We start from the raw sequence: 14,075 nt of genomic DNA on the forward strand, positions 1-14,075 counted from the left end.
AACTACCAGCTGTTCCGCGGGAGAAAGATGAGGCTTTCTGCTCCCATAAAGATTTACAGCCTCGGAAACCCTGTACAGGGTCACTATGAGTCGGATCCGACTCCACGGCACAAAACAAAGGCAATGGGAACCAGGCAGTGTGTTAAGTGCTGGGGATACAACAGTGAACTAGAGAAATAAGGCCCCTATTCTCGAGGAGCTTTCATTTTACAGTAGGTAGTTTGTTTAAAGAGAAAATGACAAGAAATATAATGATAACTTTATTATGGATAAGTTAAAGTGTGTTCGAAGAGGGAGGGACAGGATAGAGCATTTTGGGAGTAGTATGGAGAAACCTCTCCATAAACTAAGACATTGGTTTGACTTCATATAGGGAATAGAAAACCTACTTTGCCTGCATTATGTGTGATACATAATGAAGAAGAGCCCGGTTTGAAAGAGCCTAAAGAGCGGGTTGGGAGACAGATGAGATAGTCAGGTATACCATGTATTAAAAATGTCTTCAAAGTTCAGCTTTTATCATTAAAGATGATCTTCATCTATTTTACAGAATTTGGTAGATCTTGCTGGCAGTGAAAGAGCTGCTCAAACAGGAGCTGAAGGTAATGAAAACCCATGAAATGTGTTAGTCTTATTGATTGTCAACCTGTTCTTTTAATACCAGATAAAAAGTACTGTCAGGCATTTTAGAAACTGATAATAATAATTTGCTGATAAAAGGTTTCAGCATAACAATTTTATGAACTTGACCTATACTTATGGATGTAGTAGCTCAAAATACCAACTGAGAAGGAAGGAGTCTTCACATGAAGTATCAATCCAATCCCCTCTGTATACAGGGTTGATAGGAATGGGCAACTTAGACATTGGCAACCTAAAATGGTGAAAAGATATGAAGATAAGAGTCTTATGATCCAATAGTGAGTAATAATATCATGACTAATTGCAACTGTTAAAACAGTAAAGGTATGAATTTTGTAACAAAAAGAGGGGAGTAGTTACATAGGACCCTAGGACAATCAAGACGGAAGAGCAGAAGCAGTACGTGGGACCCTATCCAGAGAGGTAGTGACACCACAGATGGAGACAGAGATGAGGACATGGAGAAATAGAGCAGCTGAGGACTCTAGACTCATAGAAAAGGAAAGGCTATGTGCATGCGGCCAGGAGGCAGGTTTGCAGAATGTGCCCTTTGGTTGTTTAAATGATTATATGTTCCTGAGTGTTTTGTTGTACACCCCCCCAAAAAAAACAGAGGGATTAGATGCAAATACTGTTGATTGATATGATACACAGAGGAGATTGTAATTATTGCAATGAAATAATGAGTGTAATGAGATCCATCTGTATAGTCATCTCTTATGCTGTCTAAAGAAGGTATTTGAAATGAAGAAATCACTGATACTGCCGAATTCTATCATGCGCCAGACTGCCAAGCTGTTTGAACTGCAAGGTTGGCGGTTCAAGCTCACCAGCTGCTCCTCAGAAACCCTATACAGGGTTGCTATTGGTCAGAAATGACTTGACGGCAGAACAACAACATCATGCATTTATATAGAATATATAGAATATGTATAGAAATTGTTAAATTGGAACCTAATTTGCTATGTAAACTTCCACAGAAAACATGAAATTATTGCTTAAAAAAAAAAGTTGCTGGAAGATAACTTGCAGTGAGGAAGACCTTTCTAACAAGTTCAAAAGGTTTAAAGGCTTGATACATTTGAGTACACCAAAATTAAAAAACTTCTGTGTGGCAAAGACCACATGGCAAAGAAAAATGACAAACAAAAAGCATGCAGCTTATATTATAGTCAAGGGGCTAATCTCTTTTAATATACTAAGAGTTCCTATATACTAATTAAAAAAAGAGGAAAAAACAACAGAAAACTGGGCAAAGAGTTTGCCTGAGTATTTTAGCTCACATTTATGCTCCTTCCATTGGCCACAAGAAGAACTACTTACTGATCCAAAGAAGATGAGAGATTGCTTAAAGCCAATCTAAACTCATCCTGCAGTCAGAAATAGAACCTGACCAATATCCAGCAGATTAACAAGTCTTCAGACCTTAAACAAGAAATGAATGCTTTTCATTTAAGGTGATTTGTTAAGCAGTACTATTACAGTAGTTGACTATCATTGGTAAGTTCTATCAGTTCCGACCCTTGGTGACCCTGTATAGGATTTCCGAGGAGCAGCTGGTGAGCTTGAACTGCCAACCTTGCAGTTTTTAAACAGCTTTGCAGTCTGGTGCATTAACCCACAGCGCCTCATCAAGACTCTGTGAAATAACATCTGTTCAGAATTATTTTAGGACTTGTTTTTTTTTTAAAGTTGATAAATTGAAAATCTATGTGTGCATCCAAAGGGGGCTGGATAAATATATTCTAAAACATCTATACAATGGAATTTTATTTTGCTGAAAATAATGGAATTATCCCCTTTTTTACTGGTAAGGAAAATTTTCAAAGATAGGTTACTAAGTTAAGAAAAAAAGCAAAGTCCAGAAAGGTATATATTTTGTTGTCACATGATGTTGAGTCAGTTCCAACTAATAGCAAGCCAGTATAGGGTTTCTGAGGCTCTAAACCTTAACAGGAGCAGAAAGTCTCATCTTTCTCCCAGGGAACTTCTGGTGGAATTGAACTGGCAACCTTGTGGTTTGCAGTCCAGTGCTTATCCTGTAGAGCCACTGCAGTCCCTGAGTGCTATGTGTAGACTGTTACTATTTGAATAAAAAGGGAAAACCTAAAAACTCAGTATTGCCCAGTGAATTCCAAATCATAGTGACTCCAGAGTAGGACTGCCCCATCACATTTTAAAGGCTATAGTATTGGTGTGGAGCTGTAGGTTAATGCACTAGACTTCAAAGCCGTTTGAACTGCAAGGTCAGTAGTTTAAGCTCACCAGCTGCTCCTCAGAAACCCTATGGGTCAGAATTGACTCAATGGTACTTAACAACAACAATCTTTTGTGAAACCAACTTTCACATCTTTCTTCTGTGGAGCAACAGGTGGGTGCAAACAGCCGATCTTCCATGTAAAATAAGGAAAGTGGCAGTTAATATATATTGACTTGTATTTTTTAAATCTCTGTAAGAATAAACAGAAAATAGTGGCTTCCAGGTGGAGAAATGGGAACTAATTGAATGGGGATAAAGTGAGAGGGAGATTTTTCGAGAGTGTACCTTTTTTTAAGAAAACATTTTACATTTTACCCGTGTAATTACCCTATAAAAATAAGAAATTAAAGTCCATGGTTGCCTATATCGTAAAAATTGGGTAAAAAATTTATTTGAATGTGAGAGTTAGGCTACTTTAGAAAATAGACTTTTTCCCCCCACCTGTCTTTGTTTTCATAGCCCTCTTATTTTTGCTACTTCTCTGAGGTAACAACCCTTTCTGATTTAACAAGTGGGAGGAATAAGGAGAGCACTCCTTCTACCAGTGATGTTAAGTATAGGCTGAGGTCCAATCCAAAACATAGACTTTAGCATCTGACTTTTGAATTTCTCATTTTTCTCATAACTTAATGATAAGTAAGTTCTTCATGCAGTACAAAGGTTAGTTGTAATATTTATTTAATAAATTCAGGTGTGCGACTCAAGGAAGGCTGTAATATAAATCGAAGCTTATTTATCTTGGGGCAAGTGATCAAGAAACTGAGTGATGGACAAGTTGGGTAAGTTTATCCCACTCTATACTTTTTTTTATCAATGCTTAAGTTTTTTATTTAATTTTTGAAAATTAGGTTGAAACTTTTAACATCTTAGTGGCACTCTAAATAAAAATACTGATTTCTTCCATATATTCAAAACTGTTTGTGATATGAGCATGCATGGCTTCTTATACATATGACTGTTAACCTATTGAATTTACTGTCTGTTTTACATAGTCATTATGGACTGCCTCATGTAACCTATAAATAATTAATTTTTTAAATTGTAGCTAAAATAAACATTAAAAAGCAACCACTTTTGTTATATTAAAATTCTTTACTTTTACTTCCCAAACCCATTTCTCAATAAGTGGCTTCATAAATTATCGAGATAGCAAATTAACACGAATTCTCCAGAATTCCTTGGGAGGAAATGCGAAAACACGCATTATCTGCACTATTACTCCAGTGTCCTTTGATGAAACCCTTACTACTCTGCAGGTAGGTTTGATTTTTATGTCACATTAGTTTGGGGTGATTAACTTAAGGCAAAAAAAGTGCCTACTAATATTAAGCCTGGGATTTCCGAGGTGGCAGGCACACTGTAGGATAAGTACTGGAATGAATGCAAGATTGGTTTGAACAGCAAGGTCAGTAGTTCAAACTCACCAGCCACTCCTCGGAAACCCATTACAGGGATGCTATGAGTCAGAATCGACTCAATGGCACCTAACAACAACAACAAAATTAAGTTGAAGGAGCTCTAGTAGCATAGCCGCTACTAGAGATACATAGCCGCTCTATAGGAGAAAGATGAGACTTTCTGCTCCTGTAAAGTATTAACAGCCTCGGAGACTCAGCACAGGGTCCCTATGAGTCAGAACCAACTGGACACACAGCAACAGCAAAATTAGGCTTAGTTTATTTTGTTTTAAAATTAATTTAGCATACGTATTATAAAATTGATGTATTGCTAACTAAGTAGTGTTCCTTAATTTTTCCAAGTTCCAATCATTTGTATCTCACTTGCACATTTTTTTGCTATGTTCAAGTATGGCTTTCTGAGTTGACTTTATATATATATTTTTTAAATAACTCACTTTTTTAAACTGAATTTATTTGAAAAGATAACTTTATATTATTACCATTAATTAGATAGTATCACTTGCCATATACCAAAAACCAGACACACTACCATTCAGTTAATTGTAACTCATAGAGATTGTAAAGCTTTACGGGAACAGAAAACCTTGTCTTTCTCCCATGGAGCAGCTATAAGGTTTAAGCTACCAACCTTGTGGCTAGCAGTCCTGTGCTTACTCTACAGCACCATCAGGTATGTATGTGTATATACACATTTTCCACAAATATATACACTATTCACACACATTATTTTGACAAAAACATATCGTACATATATATGTGTGTGTGTGCATGTATCCAAATAGATAACCAAAAAAAGTGTGCACATATGTAAGTGTAACAAAATAATTCTTAAATTCTTGTTATTTAACTGTTGACTGCCAAATGCTCTGAACCTAAGAGCTGTATTTTCTGTTTGTTTTTAAAAAGGGATAAAAGAAATTTCAATAGAATAGCCTCTCAACTAAAATTTGTCATTATTTAATATTCACCTCCAAGTACTTACTTAAAGTCACTTCTTATGCTCATACTCTGAGAAACATTCCTTTAAAAGTTCTTCAACATTGGATCAAGGTATTATCAGAGATATAAATATAGAAAATAGTCTTTAGCGTCAAGGATTTAGAGTCTTATAGGGAAGACCAGGGAGTCTTGGTGTGGCGCTGTGGGTTAATGAGCCAGACTGCAAAGCCGTTTGAACTGCAAGGTCGGCAGTTCAAGCTCACCAGCTTCTTCTTAGAAACCTTATACAGGGTTGCTATGGGTGGGAATCGACTCCACGGCACTTAAAAACACTGAAGACCAGACCTATTCTCCAGTACTATTACCTTAAACTAATTTTTTTTTTCTTCTTTTTATGTTGAACACTTAACAATCTTGTCAATTTTCCCCAGTTTGCCAGCACTGCTAAATATATGAAAAACACTCCTTATGTTAATGAGGTATCAAGTGATGAAGCGCTCCTGAAAAGATACAGAAAAGAAATAATGGATCTTAAAAAACAATTAGAGGAGGTATGTATGAGCCACGTATTTCAGTAAAGCATAGTAGGGACAGATTTAGAGTTGAGGTCTGCCAAATGCCCAGAGACTCTTAATGTATCAACACTGGATGCTAAAATAAATTCTTTTCAGCTAAAAAGAAATTAACTCAGATTAGAGGAAGCATTTATGTCAGACTTTGGGGATAGTAGTTTAAATTAGTACAAACTAAATGATTTCGTTTATTAAAATTATTTTACATTCTGTTTTTCATTTACAAAGGTAAAATTTTGATGCTTCAGCAAAGATATTTTAATTTTTTTCTTATCACAAAACATGGAACTAGATAAAAGGAGAAAACATGTATAATTAGTTAACTGTATATTCTGAATTTTCACATTATCTTGAATTCTTTTTCTAATCCAAAGATAACAGTCTTAATAGTATGGCATAATGACTTGCCATTCTAATTTGTTTATTTTAACTCTATGGTCCCATATTTTGTAAAAATTGTAGTTAATGATCTCTTTTAAAAATGAGCTGAAATATCAATTGTTAGTCTTAAGGTTAAGAACATTTCTAGCTTTGTTTTGGTGTTCAATCTTTTTTTTTAAGACCTTCGTCAGTTTCCATATGTTCTTATCAATTAATAATTAGAATTGCCTCAACAACTTTGTCAATAATATTTTAAATGGCATATGGAATAGTGGTGTGAGAAGAAATACATATTCTACTTAAAGATTGAGAAATTATTGATTGTGGTAACTGCATATTGGTATTCTAGAGGTAAACATATTTTGTTTCAATAAAACTGTAATTATCAAACTTCATATACAAATTCAGTATCATTAACATAACTAAAACTTACATCCTATAGGTTTCTTCAGAGACTCGGGCTCAGGCAATGGAGAAAGACCAACTGGCCCAACTTTTGGAAGAAAAAGACTTGCTTCAAAAAGTACAAATAGAAAAAATTCAAAATCTAACACAAATGCTAGTAACCTCTTCTTCCCTCACATCACACCAGGAATTAAAGGTAAAATATAAAAGATAACAACTTATACTTGGTATAAAAAGAATAAAATTGATATCGTGATAGCTATATTTAATTATGCTTCTGATTTTTTGATACAGTATATTTAAGAAGCCCAAAATATTTTGTGTGTTTACCTATTCATCAAAAGTACCTAATCAGTTTATTAGAAATATGAATCACACATGTAGCGATTCTAATTCAAAAAGTTTCAATTATAACCAAAAATTCTGTTTGTAATTGGTTCTTAAGAAATTCTAATGAAAATCATTGGGAACCACTGGTCTCTAGGACATCTGGGAATATTTTTCTTTTTAAGGTAAACAAATCTTAACATAAAGAACATTGATCTAGAATATAGCTTAACTGAGTGATCAAAATTCTGGAATTCCATTTTGCTTTTCTGTTGTTCCTTAGTAGAGTCAGGGTTTAATTTAGTCAATAGATTTTTGTTTTTCTCTCTATGGTGTCTTGTTAAGAGGATGGCCTTTACAGCTAGGCTTTCTGGATTTGAGTTGTGTTTGTCATTTCCTAGTGTTCAATATTTCTCAAGCTGAAATAATGGAAGAAAAAAATTCAAGCCTTGACTTATATTATTGAAAGGTTCTAATAAATAGCGCTGGTAGCATAGGGATTTAAGAGGTAGGCTGCTAACCACAAGGTCAGCAGTTCTAATCTACCAGTTGCTTTGCGGGAGAAAGATAAGGCTTTCTACTCCCATAAAGATTTACAACCACGGAAATCATATACAGGATCACTATGAATCCAAACCGACTAACCGGCACATAATCACTACCACTATCTTGGGCAAAATATTGAATGATGCAGAAAGCATCTAAACAGATGTAAGGAATACACAGTCATTGTATAAGAAGAAATGGACAATGTTCAATTACTTCTAGAGGTAGCATATGATCAAGAACCAGTGGTCCTAAAGGAAGAAGTTCAAGCTGTACTTAAGGGTATTGACAAAAATACAAGGCTCCAGGAACTTATGGAGTACCGATTTAAATCTTTCAACAAACAGATGCAGCACTAGAGGCACTCACTCATCTATGCCAAAGTAGATGGTAGTTGGAAGACCAAACAATTCAAAGAGATCTATATTTATGTCCATTCCAAAGAACAGTGACTCAAAAGAATGCGAAAATCATCAAATAATGTCATCAATACCACATGCAAGTAAAAATTTTGCTTAAGATAATTAAAAAATGGTTACAATAGTACATCGATAGAGAACTGCCAGAAAATCCAAGGTGGATTCAGAATAGGACAAGCAACTAGCAATATTATTGCTAGTGTCACTGTATCTTGGCTGAAAGTAGATAATACTTGTGCTTTATTGAGTATGCAAAGACTTTCGACTCTGTAGATCATGACAAACTATGGATAACATTGTGAAGAATGGATATTCTGGAACACTTCATTGTGCTTCTCAGGAACCTATTCATAGACTAAGAGGCAGTCATTCAAACAGAACAAGGGGATATTGAATGGTTAAAATCAGGAAAGTTCTACAGCAGGGTTGTTTCCTTTCACCATGTTTATTCCGTTTGTATGCCAATCAAATAATATGAAAAGCTGTGTTATATGAAGAAATTGGTATCAGAATTGGAGGAAGACTCAGTAGAAACCTGCAATATGCAGATGACACAACCTTATTTGCTGGTATTGAAGAAGACTTAAAATCTTACTGGTGAAGTTCAAAGAAGACAGGCTTCAGTATGGATTGTACTTCAATCTAACGAAAACAAAAAAATCCTCAGAGCTGGACCAATAAATAAAATGGAGAAAAGATTGGAGTTGTCAGACTCATTTTACTTTGCTCTACAATCATCAACCTTCATGGAAACAACAGGAGTCAATAAATCAAACGACATGTTCGTTAGGCACATCCACTGTACAAGACTTCTTTAATGTGTTAAAAAAAAAGAAAGCTGTCAGTTTGAGTAGTAGTGTGTTCAATGTTAACATGAATGTAAACATGAGTGTAAGTAATACTTCTGTATATTTAGGATTGTGAGAGTTGTTTTGGAAAATCAGTTTAATTTTTCTGCTGTGGTGGCAGAAGATAGTAGAGTCAGAAGTTTACAGAGATGTTGAGGGTTTGAAATAAATAGTCTAGAATCCAGAGAATGGAAAAGAAGCTAAGAAGGAGTGAACTGTCTTTAGGCAACATTGAGAAATAGGTTGTTGCTGGCAACTCAATCTTCTTAGTTGTTCCAGAGAAGGCAGCATTATTCATCTGAGTATATGATGTATGGGATAGATGTGAGTGACAAAGAAGGGTTCAAATAAGCTGAGGTTATTGACCCAAAAGGGTGATTAAAATAGTGATAATGAAGTCTAAGAGGATAAGATCCAAGAGAGAGCTGGCAGGAAGAAATTCATGGGACAAGCAAATAGAAGTCTCTGTTACTGTAAGTAGCTATAGTGGGATTAAATAAGAGTGTTGTTGTTGTTGTTGTTGTTAAGTGCCGTCAAATCGATTCTGACCCATAGCAACCCTATATAGGGTTTTCAAGGAGCAACTGGTGAGCTTGAACCACCTACCTTGAAGTTCAAACAACACATTAGCCAACAGCACCACACCAGGACTCTATAATAAGAGTAGGTCTAGGTTAATGGGTTTTGGATAAGAAGATTCAGGTGTGACTTTGGAGGGGATGGCTGTGGTGGAACTGAAGGCCCTTGTGGAATCAAGGATTTATATATGACTGGACTTTCCTAGGAGCCATGGTGGTGCTGTGGGTTAGGTCTGGGCTGTTAGTCACAAGGTTGGACAGTTCAAACCCACCTGATGCTTCTTGGGAGACAGACAAGACTGTGTCTGCTCCCATAAAGATTTATAGTCTCAGGAACCTTATATAGGGTCGTTATGAATTGAGTGACCTTAGATTAATAAGGTGGTGGTGTGAGTGTTAATTGCCCATGTGCAGAGTAGAATTGTTCCATAGGGGTTTTCAACACTGTGACCTTTCTGAAGCAGATTGCCAGACATGTCTTTTGGGACACTTCTGAGTGTGTTTGAACAGCCAAATTTTTGGTTAGTAGTTGATCACTTAACTGTGCTCCCCAGGGACTCCTGGACTTAGAAACAATACTATTAAGTCACTAGGTTTTAAAAACAGAGACTAATTCTTTTGTTTTATTATGCTTAAGACCAGATCCTTTGTGAAATAATTTTGATTTCTTTCTGTAGGCTAAAAAAAAGCGAAGAGTTACATGGTGTGTTGGCAAAAACAACAAAATGAAGGATTCAAACTTTGTAAATGAATTTAATATGACAAATATAGCACCCAAAGCACGCAAGTCTGCTATAACTGTACTAGGAGAAATTGATGAATGTGAGTACTTTTTCAAGTGGAAGGTCTTTTCATTATGAAAGCAACCCTATAAAGAGAAACTTTATGGTTTATCGTCTAGAAGCATTTGAAATTTTATTTACAGCTATCAGGTATCAAATTCAGATATTTGTCATTATTGCCTATAATATATTAAGGATCCTAATGCCAGTCAGTGATTTTAATTTATACAGTAATGCAAATGATTGCATCTATTATTAGTATTAATTTTGGCATTCATATTCAGAGCATATATTAGCTAATTTGAACTTCTTATTTCTTCTTATCAGAGTATTGTTTGGTAACTTGTCTTTAGGAAACTTCAATGTGTTTAAGGATATGTGTCTTTTTCCCCTAATTATAGCACTCTGTTCAGAGGCTGATGTTTTCAGTAACACTCTCGATACAATAACTGAGACAGAGTGGAATCCAGCAACAACGCTTCTAAGTCAGGTAATTTAATCTATTTTACAGAACATTATTCTTTTTATTCTTTTTTAAACTCCGTTATTACTGGAGTTCAACTGTTGTCCTACATTACTAGGTATGATGTAATTTCAGACGCAGTTTTGGTTGCAGTTAAGGTTTCTCTGCTCTTTACACACCTAGATGATAACCATGCAGTATCCAGAGGGAGAGTACAATTTAATAAAGTGGTGGTGGTGGTGGTTATGTGCCGTGGAGTCAGTTCCAACTCATAGAGACCCTGTACAGAGTTTCTGAGGCTGTAAATCTTTGCGGGAGCAGAAAGTCTCATCTTTCTCCCGCAGAACAGCTGGTAGTTTCGAACTGCTGACCTTGAGGTTAGCATCCCAGTTCATAACCACTAAGCTACCAGAGCACCTTAATAAAGTAGGTGTATGTTATTAGGTAAAGCTGTGCTTCTGGTTCTTCTCCATCAGGTTCCAATTCTAATCTGTTATGATTTTAAAATTTCTGTTTGGACTTGGGCAATCCCAGAAGAATGAAAAGACTGATTTTCAAGCGTCGGAATTCTCAGTTATTAAGTAGTAGGCTTAAACATTAGAAAAGGATAATATTACTAAATAATATTGATAATAAAGGTAATAAATCATATGTAGTCTTATCAACTCTGAGACGAAATAGGAATATGTTGAGAATCTTTCAGTAAATTTAGATTATTTATAATTTATTAGAACTTAATTTTAGAATAAAATGCAGTGCTTCTTAATAATTATTTTTACTAAAATTATTATTAATGCATCACTATAAAGTATTTGTTGGTTGTGGTTAAGTGCCATGGAGTCGGCACCGACTCATAGTGACCCTATACAGAGTTTCTGAAGCTGTAAATCTTTATGGGAGCAGAAAGCCTCATCTTTCTCCTATAGAACAGATGGTAGTTTGGAACTGCTGACTGTGAGATGAGCAGCCCACATTATGAGCAACTCACAATTGCTATGCTTTACAAGCACTTTTATGCCTCTAAATCATATTTTAGAAGTCTTTTCTTAATATATGCTCTAGAAATGTTATAAATCCCTGTTAAGTGCTGTTGAGTCAGTACGAACTCACAGTGACCCTCTCTAGAGTTTCTGAGGTTGTAAATCTTTGCAGGAGCAGAAACCCTCATCTTCTGTGGAGTGGCTGATGGACTCAAACCACCGACATTTTAGTTTGAAGTCCAGTGCTTATCCTATAGAGTCACTGCCCCCTTAAATCCCTAGTGTTATTTTTTGTTTTGTTTTAGCCCATAGTTTACCTCTTTCTCATAATAGCATAGAAAGTAGAAACAGCCTTTTTAAGTGTGGTAAAACATAGCAGACATTAGAGTGTTAGAATCCAGTAAGTAATACTTCTATTTCTCTTCCTTAATTCAGAGGCATCTAAGAAATAAAACAGGAAATGGACAACTATGAAATTAAATTATCAGATTTATTATAGATCACACTAATCCAGAGAAAGGATCGTAAGGATCTTTGGCCAAATGAGATCCAATATGCACCAACCTGCCCAGTTGAACTATCTCAGTCAGAGCTCTTGTTTACATTCACTTTTTTGTTCTAAATTTTCTAGTTAAAATATATATACACACATACACACAATATATATATACCCATGAATTTACTGTGGATCAAGCTAGACCATTAAAAAGTTATTGAAACAATGACATGAGCCACAAATGATTTGACATTACATTGATTATTTGACTACTTCAAATTTTAGTTAAGAGAATGAGATTGTAGTGTTTGTATTACTTCTGATTTGAATTGAAAATCTGTTTTTGTTTATAACAGGAAATGTTAGAAAGTGAGTTGAACTCACTCCGTACTAACTATGATAGTCTGGTGTTAGACTATGAACAACTAAGAAGAGAAAAGGAAGAAATGGAATTGAAATTAAAAGAAAAGAATGATTTAGATGAATTTGAGGCTCTAGAGAGAAAAACCAAAAAAGATCAAGAGGTAAGGGATATGGAAATGGGAAACGAAACTAAAACTGGGCTTGGAAAAGAAAATCATACTTATAAAACTATATATTTCTATATATACTTAAAAGAGATATTAAGTATATATTTCTATATATACTTAAAAGAGATATTAAGTATATATTTCTATATATACTTAATAGAGATATTAAGGATCCAACCACTTTTCATACGTAAATATAATTTAGAGAATCTGGTAGATATTAAATTTATTTAATTTTTTTAAATAGTTAAAATCATATTTGTTTTACTTGTGCTTGTGTTCAAGAGAAGAAAGAATGAAAAACATTTTGGGGAAAGTTTAGTGGATCTGCCTATTGATAGATTTGTCTTAAGGAAATGGTTTCTATCAATTTGTATATTATCAATATGGAATTTATGGAGCATGCCCGAAATGTTGTCTAGAGTGTAACTATTTCCTCCTGAGACCAATAAGAATTTTCATACCTAGCTGAATATTTTATGTATGGATGCTACATGTTCATGGATTTTTTTTTTCCCCCCTTTTGGCAGTATAGTCATAAATACTTAGAACATTATTAGAATAGCTGGAAAACCTGATTTTTCACATTTTGTTTTCTTTTCATATGAGAGTTATTGTGAAAATTAATAGAGCTAATAATAAATAGTTTAAATGGAATTTTAAAAACTGAAACACCACTTAAATTTTCTAAGTTTATAATATTAGGCTACATATTAATAGTGTCCAATTCTGAAATTACTAAATTTTGAGAAGACAGAAATCGTCTAAAATATTTAAGGGGATTATTTAGTGTAATGGTTATTTTGCAGGATTTCTGAGTGTATTCATTTCCATGAAACAAGACTCTGTATTTATTATCAGACCTACAAACTGATCCTTGAAACCCCTCACCCCACATCCAAGTGAGAGCCATGATTTCTTAATATCACCCTCTTTTTCTCTTTAAAAGAGAAAAAGTATTCTTTGCCAAAGTTATTATTTCAATTCTACCTAAATATTAAAGTTATTCTTTTATTTCTTTAGTATTATAACAGGACTTCAAAAAGTTTGGAGAAAAATGAAATTGAAAGCTAATGAAATTTTTCATGAACTTTTTGAAACCCCTGTGTATATCCAGAGACAAGTGTCTGTAAGTTCTCTGTAGGGTCTCATTTCACTTGTTTTAAAATACACATATTGGCAAAATGCTATGAAAAGATCAGTGAACTTGAGAGTCATAAAACTGGGCAATAATTTTTTTTTTCCTACACCATTAACTTAGTCTTTGTTCCTGTTTAGAGGAAACATAACTTCTCACTTTTAATTGGACACAAATTTAGATTTAAATTTATTACATAACCTAAAAAAATGTTGTAATAAAATCTGTGTTGTTTAAAGACAGTTTTACAGTTACACATTCTATTTTAAACAAAAATTTGCCTATACATATGCAGTATAGTGAGTTCAAAAACCTACATTTTGGTGATGTTTAACTAAAAAATAAGTA

General features: G+C 34.4%; 1 protein-coding gene across 1 annotated transcript in view; it reads left to right on the forward strand.

Annotated features, from left to right (window-relative positions):
- Nucleotides 1–14,075, forward strand: part of CENPE (centromere protein E, 312kDa) — a 100,245-nt gene that overhangs the window by 18,575 nt on the left and 67,595 nt on the right. Inside the window, exons 9-16 of the mRNA XM_006872724.1 lie at nt 551–602; nt 3,594–3,681; nt 4,029–4,158; nt 5,694–5,813; nt 6,658–6,816; nt 10,016–10,160; nt 10,522–10,610; nt 12,416–12,583. Coding sequence (XP_006872786.1) covers nt 551–602; nt 3,594–3,681; nt 4,029–4,158; nt 5,694–5,813; nt 6,658–6,816; nt 10,016–10,160; nt 10,522–10,610; nt 12,416–12,583 — 951 coding nt within the window. The remainder of the gene's footprint in view (nt 1–550; nt 603–3,593; nt 3,682–4,028; nt 4,159–5,693; nt 5,814–6,657; nt 6,817–10,015; nt 10,161–10,521; nt 10,611–12,415; nt 12,584–14,075) is intronic.

Source organism: Chrysochloris asiatica, unplaced genomic scaffold (genome assembly GCF_000296735.1).
Source record: "Chrysochloris asiatica unplaced genomic scaffold, ChrAsi1.0 scaffold00211, whole genome shotgun sequence".
Classification (NCBI taxonomy): domain Eukaryota; kingdom Metazoa; phylum Chordata; class Mammalia; order Afrosoricida; family Chrysochloridae; genus Chrysochloris; species Chrysochloris asiatica.